Genomic DNA, 21,481 nt, shown 5'->3' on the forward strand with positions numbered 1-21,481 from the left:
TCATGAGGGCAGCACAGGAAAAACAGAAAGTTACCTACAAGGCAAAACCAGTAAGACCAACCTCAGATTTCTCAACAGAAACCATGCAGGCAAGAAGACAATGGGATGGTATATATAAAACACTGAAAGAGAAAAATTTCCAACCAAGAATTATGTACCCAGGAAAATTGTCCCTCAAATATGATGGTGAAATTAGGACATTTCCAGATAAGCAGAAATTAAGAGAATTTGTTAAAACCAGACCAACCTTACAAGAGATGCTAAAGGGAGCCCTTTGGACAGAGAAGCAACAACAGCCAACAACAACTGACCATTAACACACATGATGTTATAACCTAGAAACCAGCCCAGCTAAGAAGTATCCAAAGCAAGATTGTAAATGGAACCAGAGACACCAGCCGACAAATGAGGACAACTACAAACCAAAAAGGGGGGAAAAAACTGTGTCATTACAGAACTTCTAGATGGTAGGGATGTCAAGACAACTACAAGACAGAACGGACTATTCTAAACTTGGGAAGAAAACTATAAATCACAGGGTAACATCAAAGAAAAATGATAAACCTTCATATCGAAATAAAAAAGAGGACCAGTACAAATATTTAGCAAATACTAAAATAGCAATGAAGGAAGTGATAATAGGATTCATAAACAAAACGAGCTCAGCATAAAAAATTGCATGGAACAAAGAAATCGACACCATGAAAAAGCACATAACAAAAATGACAGCAATAAATTCGTATTTGCCGATAATTACATATCTGGCAAGGGACTTATCTCTAAGATTTATAGAAAACTCCAACACCTCAACACCAAAGGAATTAACAATCCAATTGAGAAATGGGCAGAAGACATGAATAGACACTTCACCAAAGAGGATATTCAGGTGGCCAGCTAATACATGAAGAGAGACTCACAATCATTGGCCATCGGAGAAATGAAAATCAAAACAACGAGATACCATCTCACCCCAGCACTGATGGCAAGGTTCAACAAGACAGAAAATAACAAATGCTGGCAGGGATGTGGAGAGTTTGGGACTCTCATACACGGCTGGTGGGACTGTGACATGATACAACCACTGTGGAAAGCAATATGGTGATTCCTTAGAAAGCTGGAATTGGAGATACCATTGACCCAGCAATCCCATTACTAGGTATGTATCCTAGAGAGGTGAGAGCCAGGACAGGAACAGATATATGCACACCCATGTTCATCGCAGCACTATTTACAATAACAAAAAGATGGCAACAACTGATGTGCCCATCAGCGGAAGAGTAGATGACTGAGCTATGGTACATATACATAATGGAATGTTACGCAGCACTAAAGAATAATGTAGAGTCTCCAAAACACCGCATAATATGGATGAACTTGGAGGGCATTATGCTGAGTGAAGTAAGTCAATCAGAGAAGGACAAATATAGTATTAGTTTGTTGTTGTGGAGGGTCAAAGAAAGGTTTATATATGGAGGGAAACTTTCTTTGTTGGTTGTCAGGGGTAGGAGGGGAGGGGAGGGAACACTGCAAAAAAAATTCATTGACTCATGTCACTTTAGTTTTGTGTACATAAATTATATTTCAATAAAATGTATTTTTTTTAAAAAAAGTATGTCTCTTTGGGGAAAAAATAAAAATACATCTGTGTCTGTTTACTCACATTTGCTGTTTGTAACTTTCATATAATGCCCTCTTCTGTGAAGCCATTCCTAATATCATTTTTCAAGGTAGCCTCTCTCCTCCCTCAGCACGTATTCAGGACCCTCTACTCACAATCTCTCCATGCTCACAGCTCTAAGCTGAGACTCCAATGAATCATCAACCTTTCAACTCTTATGCAGTAACACTATCTCCAGTGAACTTTTTATAAGAAGTTTCACCATCTTGTTCCATATAAAGTAGTATAAATTTTTGCAATAATTAGGATATTTGATTATTATCTTATACCTTTACTTTTAAAATGAGTGGAAAACTGAAAAATTAAAGTGCCAATAACAGCCACAGTATATTTTAAACAAAAATGGGAACTAACAGGGTATCAAAAGCACAACTATCTAGGCATAGATTTTAAAAAATATATATTAAAGAACATATACAAGGTTCTGAGGGATCTCTGGTAGTGCAGTGCCTAAGGCATTTCACTGCTAACCAGAAGGCTGGTGGTTCAAACCCACCAGCCACTCCTCAGAAGGAAGGTTGGGCAATCTACTCCCGTATTGATACCTTGGAAACCCAAGGACGGGTCCCTATGAGTTGAAATCAACTTGACAGCGCTGAGTAGTAGTACAACGCTCTGGGCCTGAATCATTAAAACTGCTTCTTAAATACGTGATATAGTGAAAGAGAAAAGTGGGGAGAGGGAATCAGCATTTACATTCAGTATTAAGAATACAGGAATTCTGGTGATACAGTGGTTAAGGCATTTGGCTTTTAACCAAAAGGTCAGTGATTTGAACTCACCAACTGCTCTTTGGAAGAAAGATGAGGCAGTCTATTTTCATAACAACCTTGGAAACCCAATGGGGGTCACTATCAATCAGAATTGACTTATCAAGGGAGGAGGGTAAAAAGACCAGTATTTTTGTTTTGTTTTTTGGGGGGAGGGAAAATTGTACAAAAAAAGTAGATAAAGTACCAAAATCTGTATCATCTCCCTTGCAAAATCAGTCTTTCTTCCCAAAATTAAAACTTTGTTCTGCTCACAAAAAGTGATTTTAAGAACAAATTCAAGACAATAAATTACCTAAGAAATTAATCTTACATTCGTTATTTAATACTTATTAATGCTTTAATGTTTAAATGTGTATTTATAATAAGACCCAGGCATTTAAAAAAAAAAAAAAAAAAACTAAACATTTATATAAATTTGAAATGACATAAAATTAAAAAAAAAAAAAAAACGCATTGCCATCAAGTTGACTCCGACTCACAGTAGCCCCTCTTTGGGATTCTGAGGCAGTATCTCTACAGACATAAAATATCCAGTCTTCCTTTCAAGGAGTGGCTGGCAGGTTTGAACTACCAGCCTTCTGGTTAGTCAAATGCCTTAGGCACTACGCCACCAGAGCTCCTATGATATTTTTCAGATGATTCAAAAAACAGATGAATAAAATTTTTAGTCATTTGAAAATAAAGCCTCTTTTAAAGGTTGGTAGTTCAAACCTACCCAACAGCACCTTGAAAGAAAGTCCTGGCAATTTGCTTCCAAATGGTCTTGAAAACACTATGGTTTATAGTTGTGCTCTGCACACATGGGTGGATCACCAGGAGTCTGAATCAACTTAAATTAACTGCAGACGGTTTAGGTTTTTCTTTTATGTTATGTTAATCTATTGCTCAACTTTGATACATTTGACTTTGTTGTTGTTGTTATATGCCGTCGAGTCCGCCCCAACTCATAGCGACCCCTCCTTGGGTTTCCGAGGCAGTATCACTAGGGAAGTAGAATGCCCCATCTTCCTTCCGAGGAGTGGCTGTTGGGTTTGAACCGCCAGCCTCCTAGTTAGCAGTCAAGTGCCTTGGGCGCTACGCTACCAGAGCTCCCACATTTGACTTTAGTATACATGGAATCAATATGGGTTAGAATAGACTTGAAGGCAACTGATTGGTTCTTATACTTTAACCCACGTTTTCAGGAACACTAGGATGTGCCTACATCTCCATGATAGGATGTATCACAATGTTTATGTTCTTACCAGTCTGTTTCCACCAGCCAACTGAGAGCTGCATCAGGGCTTGTCTGAGTCTTCCATCTTTTTTTTTTTTAAATATCCCGAACTCAAGAATAGCAAATCAAAGCAACCACTCACCTGCTTATAACAGATGTCAACTATAATTAAGCCAAAGAAACTATTAAATTTCAAGGACCTAATATACCCCTCTCCCCTCTTTTTATTTGGGAAAAAAGACAACTGAATCTACAGTGATTGTCAATGGTAGAAGACTGGAACTCATGTAACCACTATTGTTTCACTATACCACACTATGACTTTTGAAGAATATATAGATTTGATGCATCTAAATAATTCTTTTTCCTAATGAGTTGCTATGATAGTTAATATCATTCAAAAAAAAAAAAAAACTGAGTAAAACAGATGTAAGAATATTCTCAGAGAAAAGGCATAAATATTTTCTAAAAAGACAATGTCCAAGGCATTGCTTAAACCTTTTCAACCATCCCTATACTAAACCTTCAAAGGCACTGCTCCTCTTTTCTTTCCTTAATTCTTAACTAATAATTAATTTTAAGTACAGGCCAAGATACCTGGGTTTAGTAAAAACATTAATACATGTGAAATACCTGAGTGGCACTATCTACTAAAGGACTGCTAAGGTTAAGTCTTGGGAGGTATTGCTGGGTGGGGGAGGGCAGACTTTACAGGCTCATGTCCCTGCTTTACCTTCCCTGTCATCATCATGCTGCTCTACTTTCTACTGTTCCCCCCTAAACTATTTTACTGTGCTGTTTGAACCCCTCCATTCCACTATGAACAGGCCCTCCAATCTTCAACCTCTTTACTGAACATTCCTTCTATTACCTCACCTTCGCTAAAACCTGATTCTTCCTTGAGGATACTGCATTCTCTGCGGAACTCTCAAAATGGACACTGCTTGATCTCCTCCTATACTCTCCATACCTCTGAGATGGAGAGGAGGTCCATGCCATCCTTGTTGCTTCCAGACTATTATTTCACAGACCTTGGGCAAGTCTTGGCTATTCAGCCATGTCATTCTCTATCTCTCTTGACTGCTTCCATCTACCATCCTGCCAGCTGCCTCACTGACCTTTACTGAAGACTCTTATCCTACATTCTCATCTTTCTCTCCACTCCAAGTCCTGTCATCACAAATGTTCACACAGAAGAGTAATCCTTTATCTTTGGCCACACTGTTATTTGACCTTACCTCCCCTTTAGTCCATGCCCCATGACCATACTTGGGACATTATGATCAACTAGAACTGCTGCTCCTCTTAAATTCTAAATTCAACATCACACACAAAGTGACAGACAACCAATCCTACTCTGACCACAACTCTTATCATTCTAGCTTTTACATTTTTATTCCCATTACTCTTGGGTTTTTGGACCTAATTTGGGCCTTGAGTTCTCTGACCTTCTACTCTCCTTGTATAAGCTCCCTCTTCTTGTCACATCCTTCCATACAGATGCCATAGACCATCACTTCAATCTACTCTCTTACTATTATTATCTTCAGTTCCCTCGATTCACTGTCCCATTGGTCCCATCTAGCAAAATCCATCTTGAATCAACACAACCATTTGTGTTCCCTGAACCCATACTCAGGCTTTGGACACTAAGAAAAGTCATCCTCCCACACATTCTATAGATTTGACTGGGCTCTTAATTCAATCCCTTTGTTTCCCTATGGTTGTTGTTGTTATGTGCCGTCAAGTTGGACCCGACTCACAGCAACCCCTCCTTGAGTTTCCGAGGCAGTATCACTATGGAAGTAGATTGCCCCATCTTCCTTCCGAGGAGTGGCTGATGGGTTTGAACCACCAGCCTTCTGGTTAGCAGTCAAGTGCCTTAGGTATTTCAGACCTCTTTCCCCCAAGCATATTTCAGTTTATTTTCAGCAAATGATCTAGCACACTGCTTTAAAGGATAAACATAAGCCATCAAAAAACTCCTTCAACTTCCACAAAACCCTAGCAGTATCAACACCCATACTTTTCTTCCATTCACTACAATCCAAGTTGTTGGTTTTTTTTTCCCCCTCTCCTTCTAAGGCCAATTCCTCTACCTGAACTCTGGATCTCATTCCATCCCCTCTTGACTCGCTACTAGCACCTTTCATCAGACTGTTGTTCCCAAAGTCCTTTTTCAAACGCATGCTCTCTCTACTGGCACACCCCTTCTCAGTTACACTTAAGAGCTGTCAACATCTAGTCTCCATTTTTAAGTCCCAATCATTGCTCAATTCTACCCATCTAATCACCTACCGTACTCTTACCACTATCAACCAACTCCTTCCCTCCAAGTTAAAAAATTCTCAATCCTTGTCTTAACTAACCTCTCTAGTATTTAATAATGTTGATCATTCCTTCCATTCTTAAATCTCTCTTTTCTCTTGGCTCTTAATAGTTGATTCAGAGGTGTTAATCACTACCTCCCAGCCCATGACAAAATACACATACAACCAAGATCTCTCTAAAGATCTTCCTATGTGTAACTTCTTGGATGTCTCATGCTGTTGTTGTTATGTGCCGTCGAGTTGGACCTAACTCATAGTGACCCCTCCTTGGGTTTCCAAGGCGGTATCACTATGGAACTAGATTGCCCAACCTTCCTTCCAAGGAGTGGCTGGTAGGTTTGAACTGCCAGACATAGGTACCTCATAACCAACATGTTCAAAACTGAATTCTTTAACTTCTTTCCTCAAACTCAATTTATTCTCTCATGTCTACTTAATTTCTTGTACTGTCATCCAAGTGTTTGCACATGCCAGGAACCTGAGTCTCCTGGAATTATCTTTAACTCCTTCTCTTACCCTTCATTTCCATGTGCCCTCAAAAATCAAGCCTTGTGTCTCCGTATTCATCCCACTGCCTTAATGTTCAAATTCTTGTCTTTCTTACATTACAGCAACAATCTCTACACTGGTCTCTCTGCCATTAGTGCTACCCATCTCCAATACATAGCAAACATTCAGTAAATAGATAGTAATTACCACATATTTTTATAGAAACACAGCTAAATTAGAATGTCAAATAAAAAAACATATATGCAAATCACCTTTAGCAGATCAGGTATGTGGGAAATGTAGAGTCAAAAAGAAAAATGAGAATTAGTATTTTTCAGAATTCACAAAGACATACTTAAATTTATACTGTTCAAATGTCACTACTCAGTATGCCTAACTTTATACATATCACTGGAAAATATTGCCGTATATTAAAATACTAGAAAAATTTTACAAAAATCTTTCTTTTTAAATTAAAAATGAAATTTTTGATAAAACATCTGAAAATATTCTAGCCCTTCATGCTATCAAGAAATATTGAAGTAAAAAAGAAAAAAGAAGCCAATTCTAATTTGAAAATATTTTCTACTTCCATGGTACAATATAAAAGTCACCAATAAAAAATTAAGAGCAAGAAGGGTAGAAAAATCACTGAAAACCTTAAACTGACACAACAGTGCAAAAGAATGCATATCAATGCAATATATTACACAAAACACAGAATGGTCCATGATAAGTCAAAAGGTGGTTAGACATCACAAAACAGTGAATGGATTGATTACCTGAAGTTTTACTCAGCTCTGCTGAAAAGATAGCAGATGGTGACCGGTTCTCTTTTCCTGTATCAGAAGGAAGTTTTTTCTCAGCTTCTTTCACAAGAACTTTGGGTTTGACTACACTGCCTATCTCTGGTTGGGTGGTCAAAGCAGAAACATCTGGAGGCATGAAGGGCACCTTTGACAGATCGGACCTATCTTTGGAGAATTCATCTGACTCATGGATTTTATCTTCACTTTTAGGTTGTATACTCTTAAGAGAAAGGTCATGGGGTAATTCTGAGCAAGGCAATGACCCAGCTCCATCCTGGACATTAGCAATTTCATGTTTGTAGGATCTTTCTAGGTCAGGGTATTCTCTTGTCAATTGAGGAGAGAAATCAGTTTTAGAAGTGACAAATGTAGGGAACTCATCTATGATCTCAATTGGAGACGAATCTGAAAATGTTTCACTTTCTTTTACTTGTGCCTCCTTAGAAATGAGTAAGTCATCACTTGAATAAACTGTAGTATTGAGTTCCTCCATCTGCAAAGGAATTTTCTCCTTTTTGGTCAATGCTGAAACTTCATCAAGTGGTAATGTAGCTTCTGTCGTGTCTAAATTGGGCTGAAAAGATTCTAAATATGGCTTTCCACCCTCAGTTGGTAAAGCACTGAGTTCTTCCTTATTTTCATGTTCTTTCATTGATTCAGATGATGTTTCAGTGAGATTTTCTTGTACAAGCACCACAGCTTCATCTTGTTTTTCAGGAACTTCAGGGATTGAATCATCACTAAATAAGTCAACAGGCTCAGAATCAGGAGAGGAATCTTCAGCTAGGTCAGAATGATCAGACACTGGTTGAGCAATTTTTGCTATTTCTGAATGATTAGGGAAATCAGGAGTTGGTTCAGTAGAAAGCTTTGTCCCCTTAATTAAATCACACGCAATAGATATATAAGGAGCTTCTGTTTCTTGAACAGTTGCCTTGGTACTTTCAGGCTCTTTTATGTCTTCCTTTATTCCAGGTACCTTTTTTAGTAATACATTCATGGCCTCCTCATATGGTGGGGGATTTTCAGCCTCAGATTTTATATTTTCATAATTAACTGACTGAGGAGCTTCTAATGGTGATGAACTGGGCTGAACTGAAGAAGTACTGGTACCAGGAACAACAGAATTTAATGGTGCCTCCATAACAATGTCAGGCAAAACCGGAGAAGGAGTAGCTTCAGATTCTTCAAATGATGGGCAAAGCTGTGTTACAGAATACAATGATTCCTGCAAAGCTTCTGATGTTTGAACCAAGTCCATTTTTGTTTCATAAGCCAACTTTGTACCTGTAGCTTCATTCAGTTCACTTTCACATGCTTCCTGTACTAAATCTGGGGTTAGACCTTCAGGCATATTTGCCACTACTTCCTCAGTCACCTTTGTCAGACTGTCCGTTGTGACATAATCCATCTTAGAATCCTGTGTTGCTACAAGGAAAGGATTTGATGTTTTGATGTTAGTGTTCTTCTCAATTGTTGTCACAATTTGGGCCTTTTTTTCTTCTATTTTTTTTTCATCAGTCTTATTTTCTAAAGTATGATCTTCCAACAAAGGAAAAACACTTGTTGTTGCAATGCTCTTGGTTGCTGCTGGGTTAAAAGGAGCACATGTGATGTATGCTTCAGACCCACCTTTTATAGCTTCTGGTGTACTGGGAAAAGAAGCATCATCGTTACTGCTTTCACTATCTTTCTCATTTTTTGTTTGCTCAAGGCTATCTGCAAAACATTTCTCAATTACTTTACTTTCCAATTTGCTCTCTATTTTATCTTCCATAGCTACCAAACCACTATCTTCATTGTAAGTATCTTTTATTTCCCACACTCGCTCAAATGGTTTGAAGTCTGCATATTCCTCCCTTACAGGAGTTTCTTTCAAAACTACTGCAAATCCTTTTTCATTACTATCCTTTGTTTTTTCTGGAGACATAACTTTGTCCTCTTTAATCGATTCAGTGACAGCTACAGGTAGCTGATTATGAAGAATGTTATTACTAACTAAATCCTGTTCATCTTTATTCTTCACAATGATATCTTCTGGAGGGTTTGCTACTATGGTGGCAGATTCTGTTCCAGGAGAGCCACTGAATGATGATCCCATCTGTGAGTATTCCAATTCTGAAAACTGTGTTAAATCTCTATCTACAAATGGATTTTGTGCCTTCTCTACGAACTCGTTAGAAGTTTCATTTGAAAGTTCTTGCAGTGTTCCTTTGGTGGGTAATACCGCTGACAAATTACCAAGATATTCATGTTCTTTAAAAGAAGCAGCTGAGAGAGGAGATAGAGAAGGAAGAGAAGTAGCAGTTTCAAGCAGGACAGATGGGAAATCCTCTTGGCCAGCCGAAACAGTGTTACCTGGCTGCTCCTTCAAGTCCATAATTTTTTCTGTGACCATGGACAGAAAGGAAAGTTAGAGAATGCCAGTGTTTTCAGGGTTAATGCAAGTTTTATGACAGATTTAAAATAGTGTTAGTAAAGGCAGTGTTAACTAAAAGGAAATGTTAATAGAACTTAGTTAATAAATAACAACTGAGTAGACTGGAATCATTACTAAAAGAATTGAAGCTGTTGTCAATAAGCACAGGCATGGCTACAGAGGCAATTACATGCTACGCAAAGACATCAAGTCTCTGAGAAAACTCTCAAGTGTTATCAACTGAGGAAAGCTACTTTTATTAGTTTTGGAGGAAAAGGAGTCTAGCAGTATAAAAAAGAAAGAGCATTAGATAACTAAATGCCAGAGACTAGCATTCATTTACATAAAAAGCCTTTTAACTATAAGCAAGTACACAGTATTTGGGGAAAAGAAATGGTCACTACATAACCATAAATCAAGGATCCAAGAATTCCTTATATAATTCCAATTGCTAAACAGCTTCTGCTCATTTCTCCTTTGGATATAACATATAAAATACCAATTTCAAGTTCTTCAGGAGACAAACATTCTTGGAACCATGCTAATTTTTAGTAAATTCAAACTACTCTGCAGAATTAACAAAACTAACGAGTTAAAGTCAGAATACATAGAGGATAAAAGGCTAGCAGAAAGAACTTGCCTGCAGAGGAGTGCATCACAGGCTCAGATGCAGCAGGAAGAGCAAAAAGTGTCTCATCTGAAAAACAAATAGAATATAACCTCAGCAGAAATAAAGACAAAGTTGGAAGGAGACTAAAGATAAGAGGAGCAAGGAAGGGTTCAGTTTGTAATGAGTTAACACAAACTTTATCTACAGAGAAGAAGAGGAAAATAAAGTTAGAAAAAGTAGTACAATTAATTTCAATTAAATTATCATATATATTATAAAATTGATTAAGTGAATGCTATCCACAGAACCTATCATTTATCAAAAAATAGCAATGTAATGTTAAAGAAGCTTCACAAACAAAACTGGCTTTAAGATACTATTCTCATCTAATATACTTCACCTCAAACCTTTTTACTCATGTTTTAGATAATTGTCTAGTCCTATTCAACCCCAAAATCAAAAAGATACTTGGAATAAAATTAGTAACTAGTTTTGTTTAACCATTTTCTTAAAATTAGCATATGCTTAATATAGAAGAAAACTTTCAGAGAATGTTGCTTTTTTTCTTACGTTCCAGGTTATCTTTAAATAAAAGATGCTAACAGTAATTGTACACTGTTCTTTGAAGACATTACTCCTATATGGCACTGTCCAAATGCCAAAGAATCCAAATATAAAGAAAATACTACTTATCATAAGGAAGATACATATTATTAATTTTGTTTAAAATTAACATTGATTGAAGGCTTACTATAGGCCACTCGTTATTCAAAGTACTTTACATGCAAGAACTCATTTTACTCTTTATCACCCAGTTGCTGTAAGTGTTGTTGTTACTACACTTTAACAGACTTAAAAAAAAAAAGTCACAGAGACATTAACTCAAGTTCAGGCAGTCCACAGTTAGAATGTCTGACTTACAGACAACTCCTACCTGCCCTTTACTGTTACGTAAATTTGCACTAGCTTTTGAAAGGATTGATCCAACTCCTACTCACAACAAATTATTCATCACAATCACCATCACCTGCTGCACATGCAGCTTGTAAACCATTGGAAAAGCTTTGGACTCTTCTTGCATCGATCAGAAAAAAAAAAAAAAAAAAACTCACTGCCATTGAGTTGGTTCCAACTCACAGTGACTCCTCCTCGAGTTCCCAAGGCAGTATCTCTCTGGAAGTAAATTGCCCAGGCGCCCTTCCGAGAAGTGGCTGGTGGGTTTGAACCACCAGCCTTCTGGTTAGCAGTCAAAATGCCTTAGGCACTAGGCCACCAGAGCTCCTTTTTGCACTGAAATAAAGCTAAGAACTTTATGCACCTGTTCTGACTTATCTACATATTTCACTTACAGACACAGAACAAACAAGAAGTGATCTTGTTCCAAACCAGAGGAGACTGCCTGTATAAACAACTAGTAAGTAGGAGACACAAGCAATATAATTCCAGAGCCCACTGTCTCATGCATTATATGCTGGTATATACTGGCATTCTAATTTTGTACAATGCAGTTGGAAGAAGCTAAGCAACTGTAGTTTAGACTAGAAAAAGTGTCACTCTAAACACAATTTGAAATAGCCTGAGAATGGAGAGGACCTAAAAAAATATTTGGACACTTTTATCTGGAAGGACAAGCTAGACAACACTGATAAAAATCAAACAGAAGTATCTATCATAAACATGGACTTGTCCTCCAAAGGTTTTCCCTGAAATTAGGAGAGCTAAGCAAAAATATATCTGTCTGTCTGCTTCTGTAAAAATTTACAACCTTGGAAACTCTGGGGTAGTTCTACCTTAACCTATAGAGTTGCTATGAGTTGAAATCATGCTTCATGATTCCTAGATAGAATGGTGAGGAGGAAGTCCATGAACTATGTCTAAAAGCATCTTCTACAACAAAGGACTCAAATATACCAACAATCATGAAGATTGCACTAGACCAGGCAACATTATTCTATTACACGTAAGGTCGCCATGAGACAGAGCTGACACAACAACAAAAACCAAACCAAACTCACTGCCATCAAGTTGGATCCGACTCATAGCGACCCCTCCTTGGGTTTCTGAGGCAGTATCACTATGGAAGTAGATTACCCCATCTTCATTCCGAGTAGTGGCTGGTGGGTTTGAACCGCCAGCCTTCTGATTAGCAATCAAATGCCTCAGGCACTGCACTACTACAGCTCAACTAACAACAAAAATCTAGAACAGGTTGGATGGGCCAACCAGTAGGACTACAAGGCCTATGAGATTTCATGAAGTGTATACATGTGTGTATTTTTTAATGGTAACTTTTTATGTGCTCTTAGTTAAGTTAGTTTCCCATTTGTCAAATGAGAGCTAAAACATTCCTTTCAGCTAAAATAATTAATTATAAGCTTGCATAAAACTGAGATTTGGGGGTCAAAGATCAGGAAAAAAAAATTACAAAAGTGATCCATCTAAATAAAAGACAGCAAATTCTTAAGACAAAACAATTGTCTTTTACATTTAGACAATGTAGTTAAAACCACTAATTCACAGGTCAATCTACTTGGAAAGTGACCTTGAAATATGTATTACTATTAAATTAGAAGGGAAAATAAACTACATCAAAATTTTTTAAAAATTTGTTAAAGATATTCTTATTTCTATCTCGTATCATAGTCTCTCTCATATTAAAAAAAAAAAAAACTGTACTCCTGGTATTTGGCCAGATGAGAAAGTTTAAAAATTGGTATTTCAAATATTTGTTAAATTAAAATAATAATAACAATAATAACCTTCATTTTGTAAAATGGAAGGAGCTCTGGTAGCGCACTGGTTAAAGTCTTTAGCTGCTAACCAAAAGGTCATCAGTTCAAAGCCATCAGTTGCTCTGTGGGAGAAAGATGAGGCAGTCTGCTTCCATGAAGATCTACAGCCTTGGAAACCCCATGAGGCATTTCTACTGTGTCCTAAAAAGGGTCGCTATGAGTCAGAATAGACTCAATGGCAATGGGTTTGGTTTTGGTTTTGTAAAATGGATTCATTCCAGAGTTAACTACAAAACAAGTACCAAATTGCATTGCCAAAAACCCTTAGAGAAAAATCCAGAAGAGGTCAAAGCCATTTGGGCCTTCAAGAAGAGAGTTGTTCAGATTCCTGTTAAACCAATCATGGATCATGGAAAAAAACTCCCTGGGTTCAAATCTCAGCTCCATCACTTACAACTGTGTAACCCTGAAAAACTTGTCTTTAACTTTCTGTGCCTCATTTCCTCATTTGTGAAGTAAGGATAACATACTGTTGGTGGTGGTGTTAGATGGCACCTAACAACATTACACCCTTTTCACAGATGAGGAAATAGAGGTATAAAAAGGCTAAGTATCTTCTCCGGAGTCACAACACTGAGAAATGATGGACCTGAGATTTGAATCCAGAAAGTTTACAAGTCCATCCTCTTTTCTTTAACCACTCTCTAATATTTCCTTCCCTGGATTTTACTATTTAAATTTAGACTTTTAAATAACTAATAAATTAAAATTAGGGATATTAGAGGAAAAGATTTATTCACACAATACTTATATATCATAAACCCCAAATTCTAAGGCTAAAAACACCTCAAAATTGTTTATTTCTTACACTGAAAAAAAAAAATTAGATTTTAGATTAGTTTTCCTTTTTCTATAAAAGATCCTGACATTTGCAAATGAATAAACTATCTTATAATAGGGGATATTATACGAAGCAACAAGCACAGCATTCTGAAGTACTGAGATATGTTATAAATCCAAGTTATATAACTGGGCTATGATCTATACATAATGCCAAATTCTAACCACTGAATGAAATGAAAACTTTAATCATCAACTTCATTTCTGGTAACAAAAGAACATAATAAATGTGAAAGGCTTACTTGAGTCCACATTGAGTAAAAAACTGCTTACTAAAAATGTAGCAGCATATCCCCAAAACAAATTTTCACTAAATAGGCACAGAGGAAGCCAAAACTTCTTCAAGTCTTTCCACTCTATTGCCGTCAAATAAATATTTCTAAAATAACAATTCTACATATTATCTTTTTCAAAAACATTTTTAAATGCCCACCAATTATCCATTGAATTACATCTAAAACCTTTATTCTGATAAAAAGCATTCCACACCATATGGTCCCAACTTACTGTTAAAACTTATCTCAACAATTCCTCTCACGTCTCCTATGCCAATCAAGCAATTATTCTAACTATATGCTATCTTCTCCCTTCCACCACCTGCATATCTGAGTATCTGAATGTTGATATCCAGTAAACCTCAAACTCACCACATTCCAGCTTGCTTGCTTTCTGAAGCATGCTCACATTCTTATTTTTGTTAATGTTCTACCCATTTCCAGTTAACGAACCTTAGAAAATTAAGTAGCTTATTCAAAATCACAGACTCAAAAGTAGAGCTAGAAAATTATAATTTAACTGTCATTACAATCAGATATAGACTTATTTCCTTATCACTCCCAGTACAATGGAAAGAATCACTAAACCACTTATAATAATAGTATGAAAAATAAGCTCCATTCCAACAAAAAACGTCCTTTTCCAAATGATCATCCTTCAAGTTGGTCCTAACACTGCTTTTATTTTCACACAGACGTTTAAACACAGTGCAAGTTCAGACTAAATAGTGCAGCGCAACATACTTTGAATTCTACTTCCATCATACAAGAATCCATTTCAAAACGAAAGTTTACTGAAAAGGTTTCCTTTTTTAAAAGTAGTTCACTTTATTAAACAGTGAAAGTAGTGTCAGTTTTTAAGCCTGCAATTTATTATTTGTCAATTCCAAAAAAGCAGATGCTATCACAATCTCACTGATGTCAACACATTCTTATAGTATTTTCCTTGATGTGTACATTTCAGAAACTCAACCAAAAATGTAATTAAAAACCAACTCCAAACTCACTGCCATCACTTCGGATCCAACTCACAGTGACCCCTCCTTGGGTCCCGAGGCAGTATCACTATGAAAGTAGTAGATTGCCCAACCTTCCTTCCAAGGACTGGCTGGTGGGTTTGACCCATCAGCCTTCTTGTTAGCTGTCAAATGCCTTAGGTACTACACCATCAGAGCTCCCAAAAGTGTAGCTGGTCAGTAAAAATCATATCTCATTATAAAACAAGAAAGTAATTACATTTTGAAACCACAGAGAGGAACTTCCACTCTATGAGCGTATCGGATTAACCTTCTCAACATAAACAACTATAAAACTGGGTGAAATATATGAAGCAACAAGGCGCTCTGGTAGCACAGTGTTAAGGTATCTGACAGCTAACCAGAAGGTTAGTGGTTTAAACCCACCAACCACTCCACGGAAACAAGACTGGGCAATCTACTTCCGTAAACATTTACTGCCTGGAAACCCAATGGGGGTCGCTATAAGTCAGAACTGACTCGACAGCAATGGGTTTGGTTTTTGGTTTTGGTCTTGCGATATTAGACAACAGGCAGTAGAGGGCATACAGGAGGCAACAGCACTGACTTTTAACCTGGAGGTACTTTCTGTTCTACAGCACAGGGAAGATGAATGCAAACAAAACATTAGGCTCTGGCTGAGCTGAGAAGGCAGACTACAATTGGGGGCTAGGCAGTTGACTGCTAACCAGAAGGCTGGTGGTTCAAACCCACCAGCCACTCCTCGGAAGGAAAGTTGGGCAATCTACTTCTGTAGTGATACCGCCTCGGAAACCCAAGGAGGGGTTTCTATGAGTTGGATCCAATGAGTTTGGTTTGAGGTATCTGAAATTTGCAGAGCAGGGTAACAGAGGAAAGCTTCATAGGGAAGGAGCTCCAGAAATCTGAATGGGTTTGCTTTTAAATCTTTGGCTGAACACTATGCTGTGCATGCACAGCATGAGACTTGGCAAGGCCTGGCAGAAAAATCTATGGGAAGTTGTGAGGTGAACAGATATTCTGCAGCTCACACAATGCTGGGAGACCTAAGAATTTTGACCAGCCAGTGTGGGGAAGCCTTGATGAACCCCTAAACACCCACACATACAGCTGAGATCCCAGAGAGATCACACTTTAAGAGTTGGACTACCCTAACCAGAAGTGATACTCCAGACAAAGTGGTCAGCAAACTACAGGTTTGTGTGTTAAGTTTTTATTTGAAAACAGCCACACCCATTCACTTATACATTGTCTATGGCCACTTTTGCACCACAAGGGCCCAGGCAGAGACAATATGGCCCGCAAGCCTGAAATATTTATTATTTGACTCTAAGAAAAGTCTGTCCAACCCTGCTTTCAACCCACTCTAACATTAATACTGAGACTCAAAAGGAGAAAACTGATTTGTCAGCAAATTAACTGTGTGCCAGAATAAAACTAGAACACTATATCCACAATGCCTAGTATAAAATAAAACATTACTGGACATGCAAAGAAAAAATATGCCCCATAAATTTAAAAAAAAAAAAAAAAATCAAACAGCCTTTTGCTAATCCAATATCTCCATTATTTCTGGGCTTGTTTGAAGAAGAATGGCCTAACCTCCTACTGGAAACAATGTAATTCAAAAGATACCGAAACATCTTTAAAGTAATGAAAAAACCGACAATCTAGAATTATATATTCATCAAAAATATTCTTAAAAAATAAAGATGAATAAAGACATTTTCAGATTAAACAGCCAAAAGAATTCATTACCAAAAATCTATACTACAAGAAATGTTAAATGGAAGTCTTCAGATTGACAGAAACTTGAACATACATGAAGGAATAGGGAATGGCAGAGATAATAAATCTAGGAGCAAATATAAAACACTTTTTCTCTCATTTCTTAAATTTTTTTAAAGGCTAACTGAATTTCTGAAGTACAATTACAGTATATTGTAGAGTTTATAATATATGCAGAAGTAAAATGTATGACAACAAAATCAAAAGGCTAGAAGGAGTATATGAAAATATACTATTGTTATATTACATGTGAAAGTTCTTACATTACATACAATACTAATCCTGGGTAATTTGTAAGACAAATGCATTCTGTAATCCCTAGAACAAACTCTTAAAAAATAAAACTTGGCTAGGCCAAGAGTCTCAGTGGTTTTTCAATTATGTAATGATGTACGTAATTATGTAGTTTGTCAGTTATGTAATGATATAATTAACCCCCATGATGTGATCTGATGTAGTTATTCATTTGTAATGTGCTGTAAATCCTGGCCTTTACATGTTAAGAGACAGTATATAAAACTACAAGACTAGGTTAAATCTTAAGTCAATCTCTTTTGAGATACAGAGAGATTAAATAAGGGAGCAGAGATCAAGGGACCTGACTACCACCAATAAAGAAGAACTGGGAGCAGAGCACATCCTTTGAACCCAGGGGCCCTGGGCTGATAACCTCCTAGACACAGAACAAGATTGATGCCAACATACATGGAGATCTCCAAGGGACGCTGGACCCACCCATGTTGAATAGAGACAAGGACCTTATTCCAGGGCTGAAAGAAAGAAGGACTTTCCCTAGAGCTGGTGCTTTAAATTTGAATTTACAGCTTCCTAAACTGTGAGAGAATAAATTTCTGCTTGTAAAAAAGCCAATAAATAAATAAACAGGTATAGCTGAAAACTCAAAAGAGGAGAAAAGTCCCCATCTTAAAAAAATATTCCATTAACCCAAAAGAAAAAAGTAAAGAAGGAAAAAAAGAAAATTTGATGGGACTGAGAGAAGGCAATGATTGAAACCAATCATATTAATAATGACACTGAATATAAATAGTCCTAACTAAAAGGCAGAGAATTTCAAACTAGTTAAAAACCCTACTATTATGTGCTGTTTACAAGAACATATATTTTAGGTTAAAAATAAAGAATGTAAAAAGAGGGATCACCCAAGCACTCATCCTACAAAATATGGAGTAGCTATATTAATATTAAGCAAAATAGACTCAGAGACAAGAGAAAAGGAGGGACATTTGATAATGTTAAACGGATCAATAAACAGTGCTAAATTGACATTAAAACACTGAAGGTACCTGAAAAATATACAAAGCAAAAATAGATAAATCCACAAATTTCAACATTTAACTCTCAATTAACTGACAGACAAGCAGACCTACACATGCAATCAGTAAGTATAGTGGCCAACATGTCAGTGAACTTTGGTAGTTTGTAGGTTGCTATGATTGCTGGAGGAGCTCTGGGAGCATAGTGCCTAAGGCACTTGACTGCTAACTGGAAGGCTGGCAGTTTAAACCCACCAGCCACTCTTCGGAAGGAAGGTTAGGCAATCTACTTCCACAGTGATACTGCCTCGGAAACCCAAGGAAGGTCCCTGGTGAGTCGGGTCCAACTTCACGGTACATAACAACAACAACAATATGATTGCTGGAAACTATGCACAGGTACTTCAAATACCAACAATGTCACCCACAGTGTGAACAGGTTTCAGTAGAGCTTCCAGACTAAGACATAGTAGGAAGAAAGCCCTGGTGATCTACTTCCAAAAATTAGCCAATAAAAACCTTGTAGATCACAACAGAATACTGTCCAATACAGTCCTGGAACAGGGTGCAGGACTGGCAATTCTGTTATACACAAGTTCAGGATCAGCTGAAGTCACCTTGATGGCAATTACCAACAACAAAATCAATTAACTAAACCTAAATAACTTTTATAGAATACTATACTCAACAACAGAGTACACATTCTGTACAAGTACATATGGAGCATTCACGAAGATAAGCCATTTCCTGGGCTATAAAACAGATCTCAATATATTTAAATGGATTGAAATCATGCAGTTTGTGTCTTTTGACTACAGTGAATTAAACTGACATAATTAAAACAAAAATATCTGAAAAATCCTCAAATGTTTAAACCACACATTCTAAATAATCCATTTATCAAAAAAGATATTATAGGAAAATAAAACCATAAAATTCTAAGAACAAGCAGGGGCAACGCTATCAGGACCTAGCTTTCAACATGATTTACCTAATACAATAACAAAAGCACAAATAGCAAAAGACAAAATAAGTAAGACCTCATAAAAATTAAAAACTTTTGTAAAAAGACTTTACGAAGAAAATGAAATGACAAACTAGCAACTGAGAGAGTATCTTTGGAAACCATATATCTGACAGGAATCTAATAATCAAAGTATATAAAAAACACAGACAACCCAACAGCAAAAAGATGAATAACCCAGTTACGAAAATGGGCAAAGAATGTGAATAGACCTTTCACCAAAGAAGACATTCAAATGGAGACCAAACACATGAAAAGATGCTCAGTGTCATTAGCCATCAGAGAGATGTAAATCAAAACCACAATGAGGTAACATTTCACACCCACTTGTTGTTGTTGTTGTGTGTCATTGAGTCAGACCTGACTTATAACAACCCCTCCTTGGGTTTCTGAGGCAGTATCACTATGGAGATAGATTGCCCCATCTTCCTTCTGAGGAGTGGCTGGTGGGTTTGAACCATCAGCCTTCTGGTTAGCAGTCAAGTGCCTCAGGCACTATGCTACCAGAGCTCTGATGGCACAGTAGTTAAAGCATTCAACTGCTAACCAAAAGGTCAGCAGTTCGAACTTACTAGTCACTCCAAGAGAGAAAGATGAGGCAGTCTGCTTCTGTAAGGATTTACAATCTTGGAAACCTTATGGGGCAGTTTTACTCTCTCTTCCAGGGTCACTGAGTCAGAATCGACTGATGGCCGTGGGTTAGGATGGCTAAAATTTTAAAAATAAAGCAAAAAATAAGAAATGTTGGTGAAGACACGGGGAAACTGAAACACTTATCTATTGTTGGTGTGAATGCAAAATGGTACAGTGCCACTAGATAAAACAGTGCAGCAGTACCTCAAAAAAACTAAAAATAGAACTACTAGTGAATGATCCAACAATTTCACTCCTATGTAGATACCCAAAAAACGTGAAAGCAAGGACTCAAAAAGAGGCCTATATAACCAATGTTCCTTGCAGCATTATTCACAATAACCAAAAGGTAGAAACAATCTAAATGACCATCAACAGATGAATGGATAAAGAAACGTGGTATATACATACAATGGACTACTACTCAGCCAGAAGAAATGAAGTCTTAATGCATGCTAGTGTGGCTGGAGCTTGAAGACATTAACGCTCAGTGAAAAAAATCAATCAACAAAAGGACAAATATTTTATGACTTCACTCACATGAAAAAAGATAAGAAATGGCTAACATATAGAGACCAAAGTTTATTAGTGGTTATCAGGGGCAGGAGAAAGACGGAAAAGGATGTTTATCAGTGATGGAAAAATTACACTGACTAAGAGTAGAGTTGCACAGCCAATTACGGTAACTGTTTTCAATAAGTTATACATCTGTAAAAAGTTGAATTGGCAAAAGCTGTATGAAAGTTTTTACAACAATTAAAAAGAAGGAAAAAACAGATGCTGAGGCTACTTATGAACAATGAAACACATCATGGGATTTGGTTCCTTGGTTTGGAGGTTTAGGGTCATGGTTTCATGGGACATCCAAGTTAAGTGGCCTAATAATATGTTTAGTGCTTCTGTTCTATTTCCTAGTTAATTGTGTAGTTCTTGGGGTCTTAAAAGCTTGCAAGTGACCATCCAAGGCAAAACAATTGGTCTCTATTCACCTAATAGAGGAAGAGGAGGAGTCAGGAATCAAAAAAAAAAAAAAAAAACACCGTTGAGTCGGATCCAACTCATAACAACTCCTCCTTGGGTTTCCGAGGCAGTATCACTATGGAAGTAGACTGCCCAATCTTCCTTCCAAGGAGTGGCTGGTGGGATTGAACCGCCAGCCTCTGGTTAGCAGTCAAGTGCCTTAGGCACTATGCCACTGGAGCTCCCAAGACAGGAACAGGAGGAGGATATAAAATGTATGGTTAATTGCCTCCATGAACAACTGCCTCCTTTGCCATGAGACTAGAAGAACTAGACAGTACCTACCTACCATTACTGAACATTTTGATCAAAGTTTCCATGGAAGAATTCTAATCAAAATGAGGAAAATAAAGAACAGACTTTCAAGTTCTCATGAACTCCAGACCTTCTGGAGACATGGAGGGTGGATGAATCCCTGAAACTATTGCCCTGAGATAATCTTTAAACCTTAAACCAAAAATATCCCCGAAGTCATCTTAAAATTGAACAATAGTTTAGCACAACTAGTTAGAAAGG

At 37.2% G+C, this 21,481-nt stretch overlaps 1 protein-coding gene across 1 annotated transcript in view; it reads right to left on the reverse strand.

Annotated features, from left to right (window-relative positions):
- Nucleotides 1-21,481, reverse strand: part of RTN4 (reticulon 4) — an 81,327-nt gene that overhangs the window by 46,134 nt on the left and 13,712 nt on the right. Inside the window, exons 2-3 of the mRNA XM_007937993.2 lie at nt 10,355-10,411; nt 7,269-9,683 (exon numbers count right to left, since the gene is read on the reverse strand). Of these exons, the coding sequence (XP_007936184.1) occupies nt 7,269-9,683; nt 10,355-10,411 (2,472 nt within the window). The remainder of the gene's footprint in view (nt 1-7,268; nt 9,684-10,354; nt 10,412-21,481) is intronic.

This window comes from Orycteropus afer, unplaced genomic scaffold (genome assembly GCF_000298275.1).
Source record: "Orycteropus afer afer isolate SDZICR_OR568_19922 unplaced genomic scaffold, OryAfe1.0 scaffold00046, whole genome shotgun sequence".
Classification (NCBI taxonomy): domain Eukaryota; kingdom Metazoa; phylum Chordata; class Mammalia; order Tubulidentata; family Orycteropodidae; genus Orycteropus; species Orycteropus afer.